The sequence below is a fragment of the Montipora capricornis genome, chromosome 3, assembly GCF_036669925.1.
Source record: "Montipora capricornis isolate CH-2021 chromosome 3, ASM3666992v2, whole genome shotgun sequence".
Lineage (NCBI taxonomy): Eukaryota > Metazoa > Cnidaria > Anthozoa > Scleractinia > Acroporidae > Montipora > Montipora capricornis.
In genome coordinates this window covers 58,788,406-58,813,775 of record NC_090885.1, presented here as the reverse complement: position 1 = coordinate 58,813,775, position 25,370 = coordinate 58,788,406, and the positions used below count along the sequence as shown (strand labels likewise).

General features: G+C 37.9%; 2 protein-coding genes across 3 annotated transcripts; one reads left to right on the top strand and one right to left on the bottom strand.

Annotated features, from left to right (window-relative positions):
- Positions 1–6,904: 6,904 nt before the first annotated feature.
- On the top strand, positions 6,905–8,372 carry LOC138043524 (protein phosphatase 1 regulatory subunit 3B-like). The gene has a single exon (XM_068889848.1). The coding sequence runs from the start codon at positions 7,049–7,051 to the stop codon at positions 7,754–7,756; it is 708 nt and encodes a 235-aa protein (XP_068745949.1). The 5' UTR covers positions 6,905–7,048; the 3' UTR covers positions 7,757–8,372.
- Positions 8,373–11,976: 3,604 nt separating this feature from the next.
- Positions 11,977–24,123, bottom strand: LOC138043525 (protein FAM204A-like). 2 transcript variants are annotated; one of them, XM_068889849.1, is made up of 5 exons: positions 23,934–24,123; positions 20,291–20,384; positions 16,729–16,840; positions 15,424–15,559; positions 11,977–13,409 (listed from the first exon to the last, which is right to left on the bottom strand). In XM_068889849.1, the coding sequence occupies exons 1-5, from the start codon at positions 24,039–24,041 to the stop codon at positions 13,170–13,172; spliced, it is 690 nt and encodes a 229-aa protein (XP_068745950.1). In that variant the 5' UTR covers positions 24,042–24,123; the 3' UTR covers positions 11,977–13,169. The 2 variants fall into 2 exon arrangements, with proteins under 2 accessions (XP_068745950.1, XP_068745951.1); XM_068889850.1 differs by having other exon boundaries at positions 15,424–15,556; positions 23,934–24,122.
- Positions 24,124–25,370: the final 1,247 nt, after the last annotated feature.

The window sequence follows — 25,370 nt, the reverse complement described above, 5'->3', positions numbered from 1 at the left end:
TTAAGTACTCACAAAGGCACTCAAATACACTTTTCAGGTACGTACGTGAGTTAATCTGATAGAATACACCTTATTCCAAAATGGCCGCTGATTTATGCGGATACAAATTAAATTGGCCCTTGTTGCCTCGTTCAAAATAAAATATTCTTTTGAAATCAAGGGCTTATTTGAATAAAAACAAAAGAATATTTAAATGGCGGTTATTTTGGAATAAGGTGTATGACACCATACTCTGTGCTATATCATTGATTATAATTATAAAGTCGAGCTAAATTTGTCCAACATTGGAGATGCGTGGCAATTGTGAGGCCGTATTCTTCAGTGTCGTACCACGGAAACGGGCACGGTGAACCCCTTTTTATTACATTTTTATCATTTCCTTGACAAGTTTCAACAGTGTGCGAAGTTTTATTGGAAATCTATGACAAGTTCTATTTCTAGGGAATCACCGTGAACTCACAATTATCGCACACAATATGTCATTAGGTGTGAATGACGATAGACTCACACAGAGTGCGTAGTTACTTCTTTGTAGTTTGAAAATACAGCAGAGGGAACTCGTATATTACTTGTCAAAATCTTGACTGATTGTGTAGGCTAACGTACAAAGCAAAACGTTTCCCAAGATTTCGTTGCTGATGAAGCTTAAGTTTTCTCCCACTGGATTGTTTGTTACTGATCCAATACTTTTATACATGTACCTGCATCACAACATCTATGTTGTTGTTTTCTCCTGGTTATGGCATTGTTTTTTTTTTTGTAAGTTTCGAGCTTCACTGAAAGCAGGAACTCGCTACTATGAACAGCTATTTTTTTCTGTTTTTCAAGCACAAAGCATTCCTCCGGCTGTCTGAACGAAATGACACATGAATCTCACGAAGGGAATGTTCAGAAAGTTTCACCAAATCTTTCTGTACCAAAAAGAGTCGTTTCCTCTGGAAATCAGCGCATCAGTATTCATTTTGCATAAAGGAAAATATAAAAATGAGTACCTCGTTTAGTACTTTCCCATAACTTAGCCTGCTTTTTTCTCGTTAAGGAAAAAAAATGGGCACCATCTCTGTAATTATAACCGCAAAAAACATATATTGGCGACCGACGTCCAGGTAGACGGTTGCATGAATACTACATCGAACCTACTCCCTTTTACCAAACAGCACTCTCCAAGTATTAGAGAAGAAAGGAAATCTATTGCGAGTTCATTTTCAGTTTAAGACATGGATGCATACATTCTCCGACCGGGTAGCCTGCGCGCATAGCTGGTGGTATTGTAGGCCTACGGAATAAAGTTTTGTGGCGGTATCGTGGACGCGCGGAATAAAGTTTTGGCGGCGAAGCCGCTGAAAGCGAGCGGCGAAGCCGCGAGCAGAATGCGGAAGATGACTTTGCCGCCAAAGTTTATTCCGCACGCCTACAATAGCGCCAGCTTCGCAGGCTAACGACTACCGTAGTTGTGGTACCAGAACCGGAGAAAAACACTGCTGGTTTGACTCGATGCGGAGACATTGAAGTCTAGTTTCAGGCTCACTGATCATACTAAAGTTTCAAAGCAAGGGTTCACAAGTTTTTGTACACAGACAATATTGCTTCCTTCCACTGCTGCGGCCGACAATGATGACGTTGCCAAACCCTTGTGTTCAATATATATCGGACATTTCAATTCTTCATAACGAACAATATCATTTCCCTGGGAGTGAAGGCCTTTTCCTTTGGTTTCCTTTGAGGCTGAGATAGTTTCATTTCCGTTAATTTCGGAAATGCTCGATTTATTTCGAAATTGTATCATCCTTGTGTTTCAAATATCTTTCGAAATAGTTGGTGCCTGATAATTATTAAGCCAAAAAGCGTCAGATACTGGAAGTAACTTAACTTGAATTCTTGGAGTGGATTCGTAAATGATAGCGTTTCCTCTCTCCAGATAACAGTCTAGCAGGAACGTTTTGATCAAGTTGAGGTTTGCATGGAAATATTTGATTTGGTAGTGCCTGACCTCACGGAAGAACAAAAATAGCTGTTGAAATCGGATGTGATGTTGCAACCCCCCGTGGTCTAGGAAAGTTTCCCAGTTAATCATATGGTTTTGTGGTTGCAAAGCTTTTCTCTTTCAGGATGTAACAACAATCTTAATCTCCCTACGTGCCGTTTCGTATCGCGGTGGCAGAGGGACCAAAGTCACTCTACAAGCAGAGCCTCTCTAAAACTTGGCAGAGAGCGGGAAAGAGAAATCGTGTCAAGTCTTTTATGTCGCCGCAGCCCAAGTTTCTGAGCTAGTTACTCTGGTCAAACCGGTTTAGGCAGCGTGCGCATCATATTTTTGACAAGGCGGAGGTCAAAATCGAGCCTTCAGTACGAAAATCAATATGGCGTCTAGGAGTGCGATCGAGACTTGGCCTGCGTTTGAGATTGTCTCCAAGCAACGGGTTGCGTGTACTTGATAACGATTTAACACGATTTTTGCAGAGTCCTTTCTTTCTTTTCGAATCACAGGCAGCCCAAGCTCAGTATACGTTTCATAGACTTTGTATGGGAAATTAACTTTGAGCTTATAAATGCCAAAATAAGCTGTAAATGTAGAAATAAACTTCACTTACCTCTACCTACAGTTGTCCTCGTCTTTTCTGTGAAATCGGAGGGCAAACTGTGTCCATCCGTTTTAGACGGGTTTGTGGGTTACGAATTTTTACTATGTCGTTAGTTGTCATTTCCCCTCATAAAGAGAAGAAACGCTGGTGACTCGCGGCGATCTCGTCCCACAAATTGCTCTCGCATCACAAAACAACGGTCCGAATCGCCATAAAAGCACCACAGCCTTAAAAGGCCAGATAAATTTCCTATCACATCAACTCTACGCCGGGACCACACAGCGATTTTTGGTGGATGATGTTCGCCAAGTGTTTCAAATTGTCCAATGAGAGTGCAGAATGTAATACGATCGCCATCAAGCTCTTAATGGCCGTAGCTACACCACAGAGGGACCCACACAAACAGTGTGTCTGTTTCATGATGTTCGAAAAATAAAGAAATGTGTGGGAAATATTGAAGAGTCCTGATATCGTAAACTTACATCGAGAAATGACTATGTTAAAGCTCAAAATAAATAAACCTACCTCAGTTGTTGTGTATTGTCATTTCTGCGATTGAAAATGGCGAATTTGAGCGATTTGGTGGGTTTTTATTTGACTGTTACTACACGTTTTTTTCGCTCAAATTCGCCATTTTCAGCCGCAGAAATGACAATACACAACAAATGAGGTAGGTTTATGTTTATTTTGAGCTTTAACATAGTCATTTCTCGATGAAAGTTTAGGATACCAGGACTCCCACACATTTCTTTATTTTTCGAACATACAAACAGACACACTATTTGTGTGGGCTCCCTGTGAAAGCCGAACATTATTTAGGCTCAGTCTCCAGCCGAGGGCTGGAGACTGAGCCTAAACATTATTTGGAATTCATCCGCCAAAAATCGCTGTGTGGTCCCGGAGTGGAGTTGTTTTGGTAATTTGTGTTTGATAGAGTAATTTTACTTTGCTTTGGTAACCGTATTACTTGATTTTATTTGGAACTTTTTCATAGTATAGTTTTCCAATAACCTCTTGTAAATTAGGTCGGGAGAACTAAAATAAAGTTTATTGTGTTGTCGGTGTATGTTGTATTTATCCTCGGCATCTCTGTGTCCTCAATCCCAAAGTATTACATTTTTTGGCCACCACTAAACGATCTCATGAGTAATTCCTCGATCTGATCACCTGCTTACTTCTCTGAGAACTCGGCTCTTTCTTGAGATTGTGCGATTTCGCCCGCTACTCGGATTTCAAACACCGTGAATTACAGTGAAATTACTTGGAAATGTTACCTGCCTTTTACGGGGGTTGAGGGTTGGGGTAAAAGGCGATCAGCTTCGACCTAGTCTATTTTTTCTCTCAGTATCATACATGAAACGGAAAAGCAGACATCTGTACTGATTGGAATTAAAAATATTATTGTCGCAGGGTATATTATGGAAAGCTGACCAGTCATGTTCGATTTAAAATTAAGAAATTAAAAAGGAATTTCATTATCAAGAATTATTGTTTGAATAATTGGAGACTTACGATTTTTGGAGACGATGACGATTTTTGCTCACGACTTTTGCATACTGTTCAACTAGCAGTACGCCATGACTTTTGACCATTTACACGCTGACGACTCGTGGACGGACGTCTGTAGTAAGGGTGTCTTCAGTGGACTGATTCGCACGAAGCCGTTTGTAGTGGTACACCTGGCTACGGAGTCTCATGTAGAAGTCGTAAGCGAAAATCATAACGTCTAAATCGCCCTCAAGGTTAAATGTTTGTTGACTGCAGAGAAACTAACTACATTTACTGTTTACTTTTAATTTAATGGCCAAACTGCAGAATACCCTGTATTTGCATATGAATGGCGCGTATCAGTAATTGTTAGATGCATCAGTCGTATGTGATTTCTGACTACTTCCCATATTTAACGACAACAGTGATTTCATAATCTCTATTACCAAGAATTTATATACTTAACAAGTTAAAATTAACCTCACATTCACACTGAATCGAAACTGTTAACTGATCATGGCAAATAAAAAAATCTTGGCTTTCAGGAGAGATGGTGTTAACCGAAAGATCCGGATTGTATTAAAGTGACTGGATACGAAAGACTGGAGGATCAGTTTCGTACGTGGCCGGATAGGCGGATACCCCGTGGAAAATCTCAGAAAGTTGATATATTTCCCCTCCACTTATTATGATGAAACTAAGACCACCTCATCATGCGTGCTCTTATGTTATATAACTTTTATAGGAAGCACCGTGCACACGTGAGCCGAACATGCGATTTGTCCTCTTCGCGATCACTATGGTTATACGTAAAGACGGGCATAATCGGTGCAAGACAGGAACAAGTGCGCTAAAAATAATTTTGAATTTTCTTTTGGGTAATAGTACGCGACTGTCGCGTCTGTACAAACACCAGAGATGGCAAGACCAGTGAAATCGATCTTTGAGTGTTTTGACGATATTTGACGAACGACTGTTCGTGCACGTGCCGGGATTACAGTTGGAAATTGCCATTTCTCCTGCTACATTTATGCCTACAATGAACCCGACGCAATTTAACAGAGGTGGTATCGTTTGGAAACTCACTTTCGCACTAAGCGCGACCAAAACAAGAATAAATTAGATAATTCACTCTTGACCAAAATCAGTTTTTCTTTGCTATGCAAGGTAACAGAACACAAGGGATGGTTACCCAGCACTTTTGGCCGCAGAAGAACGACGGAGCGTTCGGAGAATCGGTATAACGTTTGGTTTCACTGATCTTCAAAGCGTTTCATTTTTGATTGTTTTAAGAGTCAGGGACGCGGGCTGTAAATGAATTTCAGATTTTAATGAAGCATATCATTATCAGGGAAAAAATCCAAGTCCGTTTTGGTCTGTTGTTTGATTTGCGAAGGCACGTAGACAAGTTCTACACCAAACAAGAGTCTGTTCAAATGAGTAAAAAAAACAAAACAAAAAAAAAGAACCACAGACCAAGATAGGTATCATTAACTCCACCATTTATGCTTTTGCTGTAAATAGCGAAATCTGCCCCCATGAGAGAAAGCTCATTTTCCATTTTCTAAACCAGAACTAGTTACCCCTAATCTAGATCTGAGGTTTATTGCAACCAAAAAAGTCGAGCAAAGTTTGAAGCCGAAAGAAATCAAGCCGTCCCGCTCACTAAGTTGCCTGTTTGCCTTCACGGGATTAATTTCAATAAGTTGGCTTTTCTACCAAACATTAATTCGAATCAAACAAGAAAAAGATTGCCGGGTAAAATTTTCTTAGTCACGGTACTGACTCTGAGCTGCAGAGAAGCCAGTTATTTACTGCCTCGGAAGTGAAATATTGATCCTCTTATTTACGAATTACTCTTCATCAAAGCCCCGACGCTTTCTTTATAGGTAGTCAGACATCTCAGTTCAAAGGTTTTTCTTTCTTTTCAAACAAGTATTGTTATCCTTTGCATTTTATTGTTTTCCAAAGTTTATAGATGATGATAGCTTTAAAAAAATAACCATCGTATTTTTTCCGGCAAGTATTCGAATTTCGGACTTTTGTAGAAACTTTTCGAATAATTTTCAGAGATCTTTCACCGCACTTTTTACAATTGGTAGCTAATATTAATAGTCATTTCCTTTCAACGCAAATCCGGAATATTAATATTATCCCCTTGCATGGACTTAGCAGGTAAAAGCTCGTATGATCAATCAGTGCTTGCACGTGCAAGCGTGACTGTTCACGTGATTCAGTGACGGTCTACTCTGATCCCACTTGTAAACTTTGTGACATAGATCACGAATTTGAGCTCATGTGGGCTTTTTTTGAACTTTTTTTTTCAGTGAACTGATGAATACAGCAAGGTTCTGAAATTGTTCAACCATGAAAAACCTAAAATTAAGAGATATTTAACCGTTCACGCTTAGTTCCCGTTCGTGACGTCAAACCACCAATTCGCATTGTTGACATATCTAACCTTTGTAACGCCAGTCCGCAAAGTTAAATAAAAATTAAACGCTTTCTGTGGTTCGATAAACGTCTCAAAAATTGACAACCAAAGAGCCAAAGGATTTCAAATGGAATTTACCTAAGCAGGTCATCTGAAGTGATTCTTTACATGGATTTTATTTTTAATACAGCGAGAGGGAAAAAATTACTACATCCCAGTCACTTATCACATGGTAGAATGTCATGTCTGCAAATTCACGTGCTCATATAGATTACAAGTGAACTGTGATTGGTCACATTCTGTGTAGCTTGATTATGTTCACGTGGAGATTCACAAAAATCTTGACTTCATAAACAACGTCTTCCACGGAAACGTTTTCAATGTGAAAACTTACGGCAGCGGGAGATGTTGTAAGTGCTTTGCATCTATTTTCCTATCAGCTTTCTGTCGCTGGATAAGACGTTTTTCGAATCGTTCGCTGGCACGAACGCTTGCCATATATGTACCTTGTTAAGCTAACGTAAGTTCTCTCCACGAAATCCACATGTGTTTACGTCTAGTTCTGTGCAACGAGAACATCTGTGAAATTATGCCTCCGACAGAGTCTATGAAGTCTTGTGGCGTTGAATTGAAGGGTTCCTGCAGTAAGAGTGATACAGAACTCTGTAAGAAAGATAAAAGAGTTTATTTTGCAGATTCCGTGGGACTTTCTCTCGTTTCTGTGGTGTATTTACCATTACCTGAGCCGAAACGAAGGTTGACATCGCGGAAGTGGTCTTCCATCTGTGAAGAAAAAGGAGGACTTTTAAATTTCCCTCAGCCTCTGAAAAGGAAAGACTTCAATGAAAGACTCAACCAGTTAAACGTGTCTTTAGAAGATATTGTCATACGAGACTTTCAAGTGAATGGAACAGTGAAAGTTCGAAATTTGGCGTACCACAAGAGGATCACCGTCCGCTATACCATCGATGGCTGGTCGTCTTATCGAGATGTTGTCGGGCGGTACATCGAAGGATCGAGCACTGATTTTACGGATACTTTCGCGTTTGAAATCGCATTGCCCTCAACACTGATCAAAGACTGTAAATTAGAGTTCGCTATTTGCTATAAAGTTCTCGGAGTAGAATTTTGGGACAATAACAGCGGAGACAATTATCGGGTAATGTGCCTCTCGCCTTCAAACCGTTGGAAATATAACAACAAATTTGATTATTATTATGCACAACACCGATACGTGGGCCTTAGATTTTAAGGAAAAAATGAGATGGATGTTTCTTACTGTTTTCCAGGTTATTTTATGTAACTGAAGTATTGTTATTCTAAATATGGAGCACAGCGAACAAAGGATCGTGATGCGAGTTGGTCGGTCATTGAATGAATGAGATCCAAGGCAACTGTATATCATTTCGGAGCTAAGTTATTTCAGTGTTCATATGTTGGAAGCTATCCCGTTAATGTAATTGTAAATCGAAAGGACTTGAAATACTGTTGCACCCTCTGATATATCTGAGACGCAGCAAGGCTTCTCGGAAGTCTTGTTAGCTTGGAAACTGCGTTCGGTGTTTCCAACGTAGAAAGAATGCACTATCTTGCGCCTCTCGTCATTGCTTTACCCATTTTCTTTCCTAAAGATTAAAAATTTGAATTGCGTGATAGCTCAACTTTATTTCATTCCTTGCAATATTGGACTAAAGTACTAAGTGGTATTGCTCAGTGCGGCTAAGATAAATAACATTGTTTGTATTCATTGTCAGTACCCTAGTAGGTTTTATTGCATGGATTGTAAATCGTAGTTTCTGGAGACCCATGGTAAATATTCCCTAAGATATTTCACTGGTCAATATCATGCTACAGGAACAGGAAGTCCCGATGCATTGTACGTGATGTGGGGTCTTTGTGGGTTACTGTAGGGTCAAATGTTGTTAAGTTAGATCTTTTATGATTGGCTAGGCGTGCTGCCCTATTAATAATAGACTTCTCTTCTTCAAAACAGTATTTGAGCACCACGAATTTACACTTGGTAGCATATGTGGTCCTAGCTTTCTTTTCCTTCCTTACCATGGCAAAAGTGGGCTTAATTGAAAAAACAAAAACTGGCAAAAATGCAAGCATGGCCAGTTAAATGAAAACTTGGTCTGAAAATTGGCCTCCTACTTGTAGTCAAATCTGTAGGTTGCTAATATTTTTGGCAGCAATTTTTTGAGGCGGTGTTAGCATATCACACTATAGATCACATCATGTATACCAAGGCAGGCAAAGGTAGTGGCAATGGTAGGATCGCATGGAGATGCTTTGCATTTAGGATGCCACACTCACTGACTCTGAAGGGATAATGTAGGTGGTACTAAATTCAACTCCACCTCACACTAAATGCGCATTTGATTTCTTTCTGGAAGTTGAGTTTCAAATCACTTGCTTAAATTGCAGGCATCAAGCTTTACTGCTTGATTAAATAAGATCCTCTACTTTCCATTGCTTTATCCTTCATTAATTCAAGGTCTCAATATCTCACAGTTGAAACATCCGTGATGCCTCAACCAGAAGCCATGCTATTTGAAAGGAAGACTTAAAATCAACGTTGTGAACAGTGGAAAAATCACCTTATTTAAAGGAAAATTCAAAATGAAGAGTTTTGTCTTTTCTCTTTCTATCATCATGATTCTAGAATACTTTATTTTTGTCTTGTGGCAAAGGCAACTGAAGATCACTATTCTAACAAATGCGTCAAAATGACGTCATGTTTGTTTCATAATGAATTTAATTTTACGGATATTTACTTTAAATAACTCTACTGGGGGGCCAAAGCAAAATGATCTTGGCAGCAAAATATTTGCAAGCACAAAAGTGAGTTTTGAAGAAACCCTGTAGGTGTCACTTCTGCAAAGGGTTTCTTTCTCAGTGAGAAAAACAGCAAATTATGTTATCTAGTTATTTTAATCCTCTTCATTAGCATCAAGGCTCTTCATTGCATAATAACAACACTGATTCATCCTTTAAATCTTTGCCATAATGCAGCATGTTCAGCAGTGCGAGATAGGAGTATGTCTTCATTAACAGAGTAGATGTTGAATGTAATGATGCAGAATCCCAACTGAACAAAAGCCAAATGCAAAGTTGAAAAAACTAAAGATGGGAGACTAAGGGCAGTCAGTCAGGACAAAGGAAAAGGCAACAAAAGTTTTCAAGAATGGACAAAAGAGCTCTTTTGCACCTTATGAAATGGACTTCTCTGAATGAAAATACTTAAAACTGGCCCACTAAAGAACCTGGATCAATAAAAAATGACGAATAATAATTATCAAGAGAAGAAACAAGATTAATGAGATACATGTAAGAATTCAATTCAAAAAATGCACCCAATATCAGCAAATAAATTTTGTAAACAAAATAAGTGATACAAGGGCACATACTGCATGACCAAAGATATTTGGAAAATATACCTACGGTGAATCACTAAAAGGTTTACACACATCTTCACATTAATTAAATCAAGGTTGAAAGCGCCGGGTGGTGTAAATGTTACACACCTTCGAATTGGCGTTTTTTTTGTTTTAATTTTCAATGTTTGAGACAGACTTATCTGTATGAGATTAGAAAGGAATCAAGAGATCATTACACATATTAAGAGGTAAAGCATGACTTACTGTAAAAACAAAAATATTCAATGGCACTAAGCCATGCATGACAACCTCATGCATATACAGGAACACAAACTTGCTTAATTAAAGAAACTAAATAAATGTAATTATTATAAGTAAACATTAGCTAATGCCAAGAAACTGAAACCTCCCCACAACAAAAAACAAAATAATGTTTTAAGTATTAAATTTTACCATTAAACAGAGAGATTCATGCACTTATGAAAGTTAATTCCCTGATTGATATTGATTAGTGAATGACCTTGTAGTGTACTACAGGCCTCAGTTGTTCAAAGGGTGAATAGCACTATCCACTGGATACCTCAATTGGTTTTGCTAGTATTTATCTGTTGGATAGTGATTTATCTGGTGGATAGTGTTATCCACCTTTTGAACAACCGAGGCCTGGTGTACATTTTTTAAACGTTTCTACAAAGTTGGATCAAAGTACTTAATCACTTACACTGTAATATCTACTTTGCCTTGATAGTGATCTCTCCAAGTACTTACGAAGGATATTAACAACAGCTAGGTTCACTCAAAAACTATGTCCCAATCAACCCTTTCACTCCTGTAAGGGCCACTGAGACTTATAGATTTTACTCCGTCTAACACCAGACAATTTTACTTGTCAATGGGGAACCCCACAGGAGTAGAAGGGTTTAACTTTATTTCTTTTTTTCCATGACAAGTCTGAAGATATATTTCTATAGAAGTGCAATAAAATCTTCAAAAGACCTTTGTAAGACTATCCTTATTCCATCGATGTGGAAATATTGTCGTTTACCAATTAGACATACTGCACTTATTTATGTTGAGAATTTTCATTGACAAACCTTATGTTAACGTGCTAACTGAGCTACCTAATCAATATTGTTTGACTGAGCCATCGCATGTCAATAAATTTTGTAAGTCAGCATCATTTTCATGCAGTCATGCCATCTCTCTACATGAAACCAATCAAGACCCTAAAATTGGGTGATGCTGTTAGAAGTGGAGCATTTTTTTACCACTTTTTAAAACACTATGGTGTTATTTGTTGTGTTGACATCAAAATAGTCAAGAGATAATATTGTTTGATGAATAAAAAAGATAAAAGAAAGCTGTTGCATCTAAATTAAAAAGAGAAGTTCAAGCGTCTGATATTTATAGTATCTTCAGATATTTGCCATTTCCATGGACAAAATTTTAATTTATACATGTTAATTGATTGATTGCTCTGAGAGGCTTGTCTGTTTTACCATAATGTTAAAGGAGGAATGGTTTTTAAAGGACACCTCCACTTCACCAAAAACATAACTTGAAATCACAGAAAATAACCGTTACAGTCAAGTCAGTCTAGTGTATTTTCAAAGAAAGTGTTTGTATCCGAAATGAATAACTTTTAGAATTGCCTATTTTTGCTTTCAAATTTCGCAGGTGCCTGTCCTATAATTTGTTATTTAGACACAAGATCTTTGTGTCAGAACAATAGGACAACCTGACACGTCACAATAATTGTTATTCAAGGTGGTTGCACCTGCGAAATTTGAAAGTGGAAATAAGCGATTTTAAGATTAATTTAACTTTTCTTGATATAAATTTCGAACAAATTTGTTTGTAAAGTTAACATAATATTCTTCCCTTTACATGGACCTAGATGCTGTTAACCCATAAATCGCTCAGACCCCATTGATGAATAAAATCATCTGGCATTAATCTCATGTTGACATAAACCGCATTACAAAAACAAGGTTTCAAATTGACTAAAGTTAGCTTACAGAGATGAATTTTAACTGCATCCAAAATGATGCATGAAGAGTTTGGAAGCATTTTCATAAAGCCAAACCTTTAGTTTGTCAAGGGTTTTTGTCACATTTTATTTTTGTTCTGCTTGACAAAATTAATGCTAATCTGTATTTGAATTTCTAATAAATTATCTCTAAAAGAAGTTTTGCTGTCTTGGTCTTCCCATCCTCTGGAAAATACGGTAACTTTTCATTTGAGACTTTTGCCAATAACTCTGTCTTCACTTCGAGTTTTTGGAACATCATATGTATTATCTTCATTACTCCATGGAAAGCAAAACAAAATATCAAATAGGATTTACTTGAAGTCTCGAGTAGTTCTTTTTCTTTTTTTTTTTAAGGGAACAATGTGGCAAAAGTATAGCCAGAATGTACACTCACTGTGTATGTGCCTATTTGTAACCCTTTTCTTAGCAAAAGAAGTGCTTATATTTTCCAGATCTAATGTGAAATCTTGCTTTTCTTTTTGACCCTTTACTCTCTCATGGAACTGCAGGTAAGAACTGGGCAAGAGATGATGTAATGTATCGTTAATAATAAAATGGCTGGAGTAAACTAATAGTACTAAACTCAGTATCCCCACATTTCAGAGAAGGCATATAAACTGTTCTTGTATGCAAATTTCTATAATGGTTATTATTGTTTTGCACACCATTGGTTCTGGTGAGGCAGTTTGTTTGTTCCTTTGTGTTTGTGTGTGTGCTTGTAATTATAAGGGTTTGGTTTTGTGTGTAATACATGTAAATTAGTTCACTCTGGTATAAGACTGACAAGAGATGACATTGCAATAAAGAAGCTGTAAGTTTGGCGTCTGTGAGTATTTCTCCTTTTTGTGGTTAAGTGCGTTAGGTGACCATTGAAGAGAACAAAAGATGATTCTTACAAAAGGATTCTGGATAAACAGACCAATGACTTGGTTGATGACAGTGTCTTCACAATAAATTTATTACCATTACTCTTCTGAATCTGGACAAGATGACCAGGTTGGATTCATTGCAATGCCAAAGCTATAATTTTGCAAGCAACCCTGTGACTCGTACATGTACAATCAAGCAAGACAGTCAAACTAAATTGGCGATGAATTACTGATCTTGAAGAAGGGGAAATGCTATTATGCCTGAACAAGGCCAGAAATGTACCACAACCGAAGGGGCTTGAGAGCACTAAGACAACACAAGAGATTAAGCTAAGAAGATTGCAAAAACAAAATCCTCTGGAGTGCTGTGCAAGTACATGCAAGTCACATGTTCCCTTTGCTTTCCCATCGTGCCTTCTGTTCAAAAGCCCAGTGTGGCTTGGACCTCTTTCTCTTCCGGGTTTTCTCCTCAGCAACAGCCTTTCGCTTGGCATAGTCCCTGCACTCCACAGCCTGGGCAACTTTGATGACAAACTGGTGCTGCATAAGCTGTTGGTTGAGCTTCTCTGCTTTATCAAACTTCCCATCCTCGATTGCGGAATCCAAACTCTTTTCCATTTCACCCTAAATCATGCAATGCACGTCACAACAATCGACTAAGGCCACTAGAAATGTAAGGATATTCTCCTTATTCAAACACCTTTTATAAAAGAGATTTTGTTTCTCAATCAGGATTAACTAAAAGGAATGCTGCACTATGCCCAAAAAATATATAAAGTTAATTTATTATTTTTTATAATAAAGTTTCTATATAACGCGCGCTCTCATTTGTTTAAACCGCTTGCTTTATGAGAGTACAAAGCACGGAACAAACGAAAGCTCACGCCATCATCCGCAGAAACGCCAGATGAATTTCCGAATTTTACCTTGGGTATTATTGAAGCTGTCAGTTAAAGGCTTGCTCAGATATTCTGTCAAGTGCTTTGGATGGAAGACCTCAACCGTCGCCCGGTCCAGCAGTTCTTTCAAGCTCAGAAAGTCCTCACGCTGGAGTTCTTCATTTACAAAATTCCCAACAGGTTTTCAGATTCCAGCCGCAAGCAATGAACAGTTTGTTTTCCAGTTGTCATGTCGGAAACGTGCAGGTTTTCATGGGCAACAATTCGGCCGGTTTTCACTGAACTTAATCATTTAGATCCTCTTTTTTGCTGTTTTTTACGGACTGAAACCGAACATTGAGACACTTGTTTTTCCATAAATTCGAATTTTGTGTGATTTCTGTCAAGCCACTTTCCAGTTGATTGATGTTTTGACAAGCCTTTGTTTCATTAACCAATCAAATAATCTTAAACATTCTTACAAGCGCTCTGATTGGTCCAAAGTAGCGTGCTTTATCAGAGTATAAAGCACTGTGCTGACGACATCTCAGTTCGCCACAAGCAGCGCGCGCTTTGAAAATAAAGTAGAATTTTTGAAGAAAATTACTTGTTTTTTATCATAAAACAAATAAAGAAGCCTTGACTGTGCTCTGTTCTGTTGTAAAGCACTTAGGAAGCGGCTAGAGCACTCAAGAAGTAGGGAGAAACACTCGCCTATCGGCTCGTGTTTCCCCCTACACTTCTTTCATGCTCTAGCCGCTTCCTGCGTGCTTTACAACAGAACAGAGCACAGTCAAGGCTTCTTTATTTGTTAAATTTATGGTTGAGCAGTTATTTGGCTTTCACGTAGTAACCAAAACCAAAAAAAACCTACAGGCTGCATACATTTGTTTCCACGGAGTGACATACATGTAACGAGCAGATACAAAAAAAAAATCAGCTTAAGATTACATAAGATACAAGCCGAGACTCCCCATGTTACAGCACTAAAGGAAAGATCTGGATAAGATTTAAGGATAGGATTTAAGGATTTAAGGATAAGCTTTACGGGATGGCACTTATAAATGAATGCATCTAGGATCTCTTGATGATGGAGCGACTTTCATGTGACCTTGAAAAAGAAAAATTTAATTAATGTAAAAACAGAACATAAACAAAATTAATGCAAAACATTTAATATTGGTTTATTGAACAAAAAAAAAAGCACAAATTTTCATTGGCTTAGAGTGAACGTGGATGCAAACAATGTCAGCGCTGTAGCCAGTATGAGGCAAACCAAGGCACTTGCCTCGGTCCTTTTTTCGTGATTTTTTTAAAATAAAGAGTGGCTTTAAAATGTACTCATCATAAACGCCTAAAATACATGTACCTAGGGAGAGAATTTAACATGGACATTGCCTCGGTCACAATTTTTTTACTGGCTACGGCCCTGAATGTCATCTGTCCATGGAACTTTCTGGAAAGCAATCGGTATTTTGGTTTGACATCATTTGAAACGCAATAATGTGATTGGGCAATCAAACTGTTTACTGCCCTTACTTAGAAGGAGTTTCCTTGGCAGGAATAAGGAGAAGCTTTGTTTTAATTTTGCCAAACATTGGTTCGTGAAACAAATTGCGGACACTTTTGCAAGGTCATACGAAAGTCGCTCTAATAGACTGAGTGGATCAAGATCTTGATGACCATGATGTTGAGGATGACGATGATGATGACAAGTTTGATGATGATAATGATAAAAATACATGTCAAAGGAAGCAGACCTTCAGCGTAGATGCAGGTCCCGGAGTTCCAGCTTGGTCATCTGTCACGCTGAGGGAAAGCACGTGATGATCAGGTTGGATATAATGCTGCAGTTCACGCCAGCGTCTTTCATATTCCTTTGTGTCTTTATTTCTGCTGAAATGCACACAACAAATTGAATACATTTACGCACAGTTGAGAACTAAACAGTTAAAAGTGTTCGGGCCTGTTTAATTCCTGAATCTAAAATGCTAGTCAATAGTCTTCCAATTTACACATAAAATGCTGATTTTAAAGTTTAAGCTCGCATCTGAAATTTGGAATTCTTGGACAGTACTGTTTATTAAAATGGAAAGCTATGAGAATATGTACGACAAAGTTAAGTGACCTTAATCGCTTTTCGATGGCCACTGTTTGATTGTTTAATAAACAATCTCTAGCTATGTAAATTTCTCTGTCATAACTTTTGTGTTTTGTTCGTGTGTGTGTATGTGTATTTAATATGTGCCTGTGAGCCTGATTATTGAATTTAAAGTTGCATTATGGTGATCCCACTTTAAAAGCCTACAATGTCAAATAATTATGTTTAAAGTAAAAAGAGGTAATAATTAAAATAATAAAAAAACTTAATTTAGACATGTTGAAATTACTTTTCCGTAAATAACATTGATTAACAAAAATTCAAAACATTGTCAACATTCAATTCCAGTAAAGTCAAATACCCAGTTTTGCCTTGTGTTTGAAGATCATGCTTCATTTTGGGGTAGCAAAAGCTTTTTGTGAGGAGAGGCCGTATATGTAGTTTTCAAGCGGGGCTTGAAAAATCTGGGCAATATCACCCAATTCATACAGAACTCCAAGGAGTATCAACAACTAAAACTTGATTTCCACCGAAACAAACACAAAATAATAGCAGAGCTCTGCTGGCTAGAACATCTTTGGCAGGAACAGCCGAATATGGCACTTTTAAGCTTAAGAACGAGGCATCAAGGGCTTATTTGAATAAACACAAAAGAATATTTAAATGGCGACCATTTTGGAATAAGGTGTATTGGAATCCATGTTATGATTAATTGAGACTGCAGACCAGTGACTGGTTTTGATTGGATTGCAGGCTCAAACCAGGTTAACGTAAAATTTTATTGAAAGAATAAATAACACCAGAGCGTCACTTTTAGGCTTGGCTAAATATAGTACCGGTATTATTAGCTAATACATTACTCATCCTCCCATCCTCATGTAACAATGCAAGAAATTCAAAATCCTGTGTGAGAATAATATTTAATTCACATCAATATTTAAAAGGAAGTATGCGAGATGCTTACTTTTCTGGATCATGTGATGACGATATTTGTTTACACTTTTTGCCAACTTGACAGTGCACACCATAATCTCGAAGGACTGCTATTTCTTCATCACTTTTCAAATTATCCAAAACTACCAATAATAAGCAAAACAAATGTATGTTACTTTCAAGAGTCCCACGAAAGTTGGCCCAGCAAGGTTTGGACTCATGGTCGGACCAACTTTGGTTACAAGCCAGGTGACAGACAAGTTTAATTTAAACAGTTATAATGTTTTCACTATTGACCCATTCACATCTAAAGCGGGCCCCAAATGATGAGTAAGGGCCGATTTACATGGTACGATTTTGTCACATGTATGCGAGAAGCTCACGACATGCCTATGACATGCCTACAACATGACTTACGATTGTCAATTTTGAAAGCCTTTTAAAACATGTTTTAAAATGCTACATTTTTCCTGATGTACATAAGAATCGTAAATCATGTCGTGGGTCTGCCATAGGACTATCTATCAGGTTCGGAAGGTTTAAAGGGGACCTACCTGTTGTTAAATACATGCAAGGTTTACATGTAGAAGGACGTATGCTACATAATCATGATACATTAGTGAGAGGCAAATTAGTAGTGGTCTAAGGCTGACTCTGATTGATTATGTCTTTATTGAAAATAAATCTGTGCAGCAAACCTGCACAACTAACAAACAGGACTTTGTATACAATACAAAAAGACTTAGAACTTTAAGAATTAAGTATAATGTTAATATCAAGGCTTAAACAAGGCATCTGTTCATAAAGCTCTCTTGAAACGTTCTGTCTTCACTCTGGGTAGAATTACATTCATGCTCACGTTCACATAGAGCTCTGTTACATTCATCTGGAAGAATTTCATGTAGGATGCGACAATTCATCTGAAGTTATCTTCCTGAATAGTTCACAGCCTCTTTTGTCAAGGATGACTGACATGGGTGTGGCATCAGAAAATGTAATTTCTGACGGTTGAGCGTGCGAATAAGACATAATTGATATTTGATATTTCTACGGCACGGGAACAGAAGGGTCTTGGTACGATTGGTGCGAGGCATGATGGGTATCAGGTTGTCTAAAAAGTGTTAGCCATTCTAGGCCTGTATCAGTCTGTGTAACTTTTGTTTCTTTTTATGAACCGTTATTGTTTTGTAACTAGAGACCCTTTAAACCCCGGGGGGATTGTGTCACCGCATTGGTTCAGGGAATACCTTTCCAGTTTTTGTTCCTCATAGGGGTTTTGTGGTTTTTTGTATCCGGCGGTGTCACAGGGAATCGCTTTCCTGTAGATAGTTTAAGTTGTTGTTATAGTTTCGCATGAAGGTTGTTCATGCCTGCTGCTGGTGCGAGGCCAAAAGAAACCGAAATAAACCTAATGGATTGCATTTGTCTGTGTAGTGAAGTTAAAATTGTAACCAAACTTCACTGTGTGTCGGCTTGTCTGATGAAGCCATCGATGCAATCTAGAGTCTTTCCTCTGTAGCCAGTGGCCCATACCTCTATACCATACTTAAACAGCGACATTATCACGGATTCAAATAATCTAATATGGATTTGATCTTTACTGTACCCATACCACTTACAGACTCTGATGATGTACATCAGATTCCTCTTCTGGAGACTTTTATGATGCTTGACAAAAAAAGCGTATTCAATATAGATTGTTTTATTAGAAGTTAGATTTGGAGAAATCCAGTGACAAAAGTACATGACTGTGTCATATACAGCTCATAGTTCTTTTTCAAGAGAAAAATAAAACTATAAGTAGCTGTAGCATTAAGATAAACTTTGGTGCCTTGGCTAATAATGCTTACTGCTGGTAACCTACAGGTTCTTGAAAATTCCATAAGGGGTGCAATTGTACAAATTAACTGCAGGTTCCTAGCTAAGCAGATTCAAGATCATGAGTACAATACCAGGTACATGTATAATACAACAAATTGTTTTTAATGTGCTTGTACCTTGCTTGTACCACTTTCTTACAGCGCATTTCACAAAACTTTGGACAGACAGTTTACAAAGTTCGTTTTAAATTGCCAAAGTTACGTGAGCACTTCAAACTTAGGAATTTTATCATGCAACTGCCAATCAAAGGGCAAACTTTGAAATGAACTTGGGAATTTCGTGCTGAACTTCATGGGAAGGTGGTGAAGTAATTTCACCATTGTTTTCGGTTGTTGCCTTGAAATGAGTGCCTTCACCGCGCAAGGTAAGCCAATTCCAAGTTTAGTTTGGCAGAAAATTATTGAACCCTGGTTAGAATGGAAAGGACCATCTCAAATAGGACAGGAACTGAGACTTCCGAAACAAACCATTGCCAACATTGTTGATAATGTCATTCGCAGAGGGAATATCAATTAGCCAACAAAGGAGGAAACAAAAGTTGGTCAGCTTATACTAACCATGTGAATATTCGTATTACCAAGCCCTGCATTAACAGCAGGGAAATCCTCAACAAACTGGTAGAGAGTATTTAGTTTGTTTGCATGAGAATGCCCTGTCATGTATATCTATAAACAGCACTAAGATCTTGGTTATCCTCTCAAGGAAGTTACAGTTACTCTGCAAGAATAATTGACTTTTGAAAATGAATTTAGCAGCTACATGTAGCTTGTGCAGCTACTGATCCAAGGACAACGCATCTTTTGACGAGTGTTCAATGGTGGGGACTATTGTGGGACTAACTTGCCACATTCCCAAGACGTTCCGTGCGGTGCTGATCATCACAGTTATTAATTAACGTTACTACAAAAACCACCTATCTGTGGAATGGGTGTGAATTTATGTGTCTCTGCCCCACCCACTTTCGCTCATAAATAGTTCAAATTCTTAAGAGGTAACGGCAGAACTGAGCGCATATGGAATGCTCTATTATCGTGGAAAACCTTTCGGAAAATACTTGAGAATGAAGATTATACTAGACATTATCCGAAAAGGGGAGACTCCACCACAGGTTTCTTTGTGGGAAGTTTTTTTGCGATTACCTAGTAAGAACAGAGATAAATTTTGAAAATGTGTTTTTCCATTGTTGCGGTTGTTTTGTACACCTTAAGCCAGTGGGAAAGGAATTTCATCAAAATGTTTAACGAAAGTGGGCAGGGCAGTGACTCGATAATTTGGGCCCATTCCACAGATCTGTGGTTTTCGTTACGGTAGTACTTGAGCAGTATCAAAAGGAAAGCCTAAAAATCAGGATGGTCCAACGGGACTCGAACCCTGACCTATATGATACTGGTGCAGCTAGTGCGCTACCAGTTGAGCTATCAAGCCACCAGGTACATAAAGCTCATGTGAGTTCATATTGAGCCTGCAGAGGATAAAAATATGGCTTTCATAAATTAACTTTCATCATATTCTCAAGTTTGTTTCAAAGTTTACCATTAATACTTGACAGTTCCTGAAATTCCGAAGTTCAAAGTGAACTTTGGGAATATATAAACTAACCTTGCAAACTGCCTGTGCAAAGTCTTGTGAAACGTACTACAAAAGTCTAGATTATCTAGTATGCAGTATTAGAAATAGCATCCCATTGGTGTCTTGGTGATACCATACAGTACCTGATTTTGTGACTTTGTTTTTCAAGCCTTTAATTCTCTTTTCTGTGGAAGTCTGACAGCATTTGACTCTTCGTTCTTTCAACTGCTGAAATTTCTAAAAAAAAAGAAATAAATAATTTTTATTACTGTTGTATATGATAATGTGATATTACATAACAGGGAATCATTTTTATAAATTATTATTCAAAATAACAAAGACATAGCTTAGTGAACATTGTTGATTACCACAGGGAGAGCAAGCTTGTGGGTTCAATTTTTTTCTTGGTTTAAAATTTTTCAAACAGTTTTGAGCCAGAATTGAACTGGTTTAAAAGATTGTGAACCAGGAAAAAATCTTGTTATCAGAATTAATTTTTATGATAAATCGGGAGAATCTGATAAAAATCCCGAGAGCGGGAGGCAACACATCAAATCGGGAGATTCCTCATCAAATCAGGAGGGTTGGAATGTCTGAAACTTGCCTTCCCATGGTAGAGTTCCATGCTGGATTACCAGACACACGGTCAAGTGAGTAATGTGTTTAACAGTTCCCATCTCTGCCCCTAAAGGTTTTTCACAGTACTCCTTCAGGGTGAGACAAAAATCTGAAAAACTGCTTGCCCAAAGGGCAAGCAGCTGTTGTTGAAATTTACCAGCCTGGAGCTTTGATCAGCTAGCCCAAATAAAATGTGTTAATTATAAAGTTATCAAGTTTATTTATCGCGCTAAATATCAATAAACTTCAGCAATATGCCCACGGCAACTAAATAAGATATTGCACAAATTAACAGTCCAAGGTTTCATACAGTTTGTACTCTACATGTAGCAGCATGAAAATTGAATCTTTCTTTTTTTTTAAGATACCGCATACTGATCTGACAAGATCAAAATGAAAGCAGTCTAGAACATCGTGACTTGTTTCAAAAGGTGCTCTCATTTCAACCTGTCCATTACATGTACATGACTGTGCGTATTTGGAACAAAGTTAAAAAGTGGCTAAGATGACAAAGGCCTCTGATTTGACTGAATCTTAGCCTAAATATGTACCATATTTAATAGTCAACCTCTTAACATTTAGAAATGTTGCTCAATGTTACTTTCACGGAAAAACTTGATATCTTCACATGTGAAAAGACCACCGTTGCCATGGTTACATTACAAAACCCGCCTTTGGAAAAAACCAGTGAAGCAACTCACCGTCGATAGCTTTTTTTTATTGTTCAATGATGTGCCACTTAGTCTAAACAAATGGTTCAACAATGTTTCACCAGTCCGTTTCGATCATAATTAAATGATATTAAAATCCTTCTGTTGAGCAATACGAAAATAAAGTTATAATTTTAACAAGCACAAATGCATAACAATGGGAAATACATGTACATGTATATATATGAGGTGTAAAAAATAATGTGACACTCAACGATTTACGTCTGAATAAACTTTGCACTGTTTACATTTCAACTATGCCTGTGTCATGATGTATTGTTGATACATTTCACTGGTTCGAAGCTTTGAGGCCTTTCGGGTTTGAAACTTACATTGTTATTGGTCTAAAACCAACCTCAGTCTGGTAACTGCTACAATGTAGTCTATATGTGATGAAATTTTTCACGTGTTAGTTCGTGGTCCGCGTTTATTTTCATCTTGAAAAGTGAAAATTTGTCGCTATCTTCAGCAAGGCTTTCATAAATTTCAAAAGGGCGTTTATGTTATTGGTCACTGTTTTACAAAGAATTTTCTTTGCTAAAAGGTATGGAAGCCAAAGCTGTGTTTGCATGGTTTTCTGGGACTGAACAAAATGTATGCATGAAAAGAAAATCTGAGGAACACACACACCCACGCTTGTAAATAAATTAAAATAATTATAATACGACAGAGGGGAAAAGAAAAACAATAACAACAACTACCGGTATTGCAAATTCAGTCAATGTTTACTATAATGTCAAATGATGTTGGCTTTAAAACATTCCTAAAATTGAATTTAACTTGGCAAATGCTTCTTGCCCCTCAGGCACATTTTGATGACAACATGCTAGCCTGACTGGTTACTCTACTAGCCCCAGGCTATCGGACAGCACTTTCCTCACGCTCTGCTCCTTGTCATGATATTCAAACTTTCTACAGTATATGTCATTTCTAATTCTCCATTCACAAAATTCTTGGACTATCATCCAAAACTATCTTCTGTCTTTGAAAATGAACACATTTTTTAGCTTATAATTAATTAACCCTTTAACTCCCAGTGGCCACTTACAGATTTTAGTCTGTCTAATGCCAGACGATTAATTTTCAATCATCAACGTGGGCCTCCTCAGGCCTTAAAGGGTTAACCACTGAATACCCTGCCACTTATTTGCATGAGAATAACACCTGGTTCGGTCGTTCGTCAAATGAAAGGAACTTTCACTTAAGTTTCTAGTCACTCTAGCGCTGGAGCACTAATTGGGGACACTGTAAACTGAAATTAACAATGAAAGCAAATGAAGTCAAATGTTGGTTTAAATTGAGGAGAGGGGAAACTGGTCCGGGAGTACCCTCAGAAAACCTCGTGGTGCAGAGTAGAGCTAGAGAACCAACAAACTCAACCCACATATGACGCCGAGTCTGGGAATCAATACCGGCCACATTGGTAGGCGAGTGCTTTCACCACTGTGCCATCCCTGCACCCCAAAGAACAAAAATTAAGGGTGGCAGGGTATTAAGCAGTTACCCAAATCTTGTTGGATGAGCTTTGGTTTGATTTGATGAAGAGTCTCGTCAATTATTAGTTGAGAACATGTTAGCTCTATAAAGCTAGAGCAAATAAGGTTATTGTCAATTACCGGTACATGTAGGTATATGGTGCAATAGAATTAAAACCCGGTCACTTTTGTCATGTCACACCATGACAAACTTTGAAGAATGAGGCATATTACAAGATGCTAGTAACAGACAAAAAGTGAATGGATAGCCTTCAAGCACAATAGACCTTTTCATGGTTTCCGATGCCATCTTGGTCGGGGAGCAAATGTGGCTTAAATTACAGTGAATGTTGGGGATTTTGGCCGAATTCAAAGCTCTATAACTCTGCTGCAGACAGGCAGATTTCAAAAAATTATAATAATTATTTTTAGTCATAATTTTTATTAAAATCATTCACTCAACAGAAAATTAGATCATTGCACAAGGCACAACGTCTGAAAATTGGATATTAGAAATCTCATGTCCCTTCAAATTTTGCGGGAATATGCATAATCTTGTTTACAAGAGTTTATATGAAATTTACAAATTTCGTTTACGGTCGTTATAGTTTGATTCGTATTCTGATCGTCATACTTCACGAAATCAAGTTAAATTAGAATTGCCTTTTGAGGGGCATTCTTGCTATCCACAATCGTCAGACCTTAAGAGATTTGTAATGGTTCGAAGTCGGCAAAATTCCCATATATTCACTGTAATTTAACCAATAGGAGGTTTTCAGCAGTCATCGCAGCCATGTTGGTGGACGAAAACAAAAGATCTCACTTTAGCTTCTTTTGTTCGTCCAACAGAAGTCGTACATTTCTCTTTTGTTAATTGTGTCTCGAGAGGTTGGTTGAAAACGTCCTATATATGGCGACAGAAACCGTGAAAAGGTGCATTCAACTGTAAACTTTTGATTTTGACAAAATAGGAAATATTGTACCTCCCAAGTTTCTTGTGAAATTCCTTTTGGAGGATCTCTTTTTTCATTGGCACCTTCTCCTTTGATCAAAGAAGAATCTTTTTCTGGGGGAGGGACAGCGGAATACATAACTGTCTCGACAGAAAATCATCCTCAGCTCATGTTCAATTCAACAACGCTACGAAGACGCCATGTTGAATCTTGATGTCTGAGGGTGACTGGGTCGAGAATGAATAATTGGGGGGTGGGGGGGGGGGGGCCCTCTCCTAATAGTGAAGGTGAACAAACACACAGATTGTTACAGTGAACTACAACTACGGGTAAACTTCGGAAAATGGCGAGAGATTACGAGGAAGATAAATCTGTAATTTAACTAGAAGTCTTTTGCTCTTATTATTAATGCTACTAAATGTGCAAATGAAAACAACGAAGCCTTATTAGGTATACGGGATATTAAGTGAGAAAATTAAAGAGAGACGGGACATTTGAAAACAAAGAAAACAATCAGCACAGAATTTACATTTACTAAAGCGTTTTCTTTTTCTTTGGGCATCTCAGTTTTATCAGGAATAACACACAAAAAGCGGTGACAAACATCAGATTCAAACGTATCATTCGAAATTATCTTCAAGTACTTGACGTTTCGTATGCTTCCGCATACATCTTCAGAAGTGACGGTTAATGGAAAATTGGAGTTTAAATATACAGGATCACTAATTAGCTCATTAACTATTATCTATTAAGTAACAGTAGGGGTGACAGAACAGTAAAAACTAATAAAGACACAGCTTTTCGCTGCTGGATTCGCTCTGACGAAGGGCTAACGCTCGAAACGTCAGCTTTTAGAATCTCTGTACGGTGGCCAATTTACATTATCAACTCCGTTGATAAAACCAAATTTTTGTACACTACTTCCCCACCGACGCAGCACCACAGTTTCTTTAGAAACTACCCCTTCATATTAATTTATGGTCGGCTTTAAATCCTTGATCAACAGTGTCTCCTTTATTTTACAGTGAGTGTCGGATCGCCCTTTTTTCAAAATGATCCCATTTTAAACTGTGATCCTGCAGTTGATGTAATTGATGGTCCGCAGGAGCCGACGAATAATAACCATTAATTAATGCCTTGAAATGCTCAGTTTTTCTGTCATGCAATCGTCTTTTAGTTTTTCCGATGTAAAAATCATTGCAGTCCCAACAGGCAGCTCTATATTTCACGTACTATTTCACCTTCTATGTTTCACTTTCTATTTTTCACCTACACCAGAAAAAAATGAGAAAACGATAGCAGCTTGCACTCTTCTCATTGAGAAAGACAAACCTCTTATTGTAGAGGTAGCTTAAGTTATTGGTATCATAATTTCCAATTTCCCAGGGGCTGAGTATGGCCCCCTTCGCCTCAGGGTACCACCCTGCTCCAAGAGGGTTTTTTTGAGCCACGAGAGAGCCGCGAAGC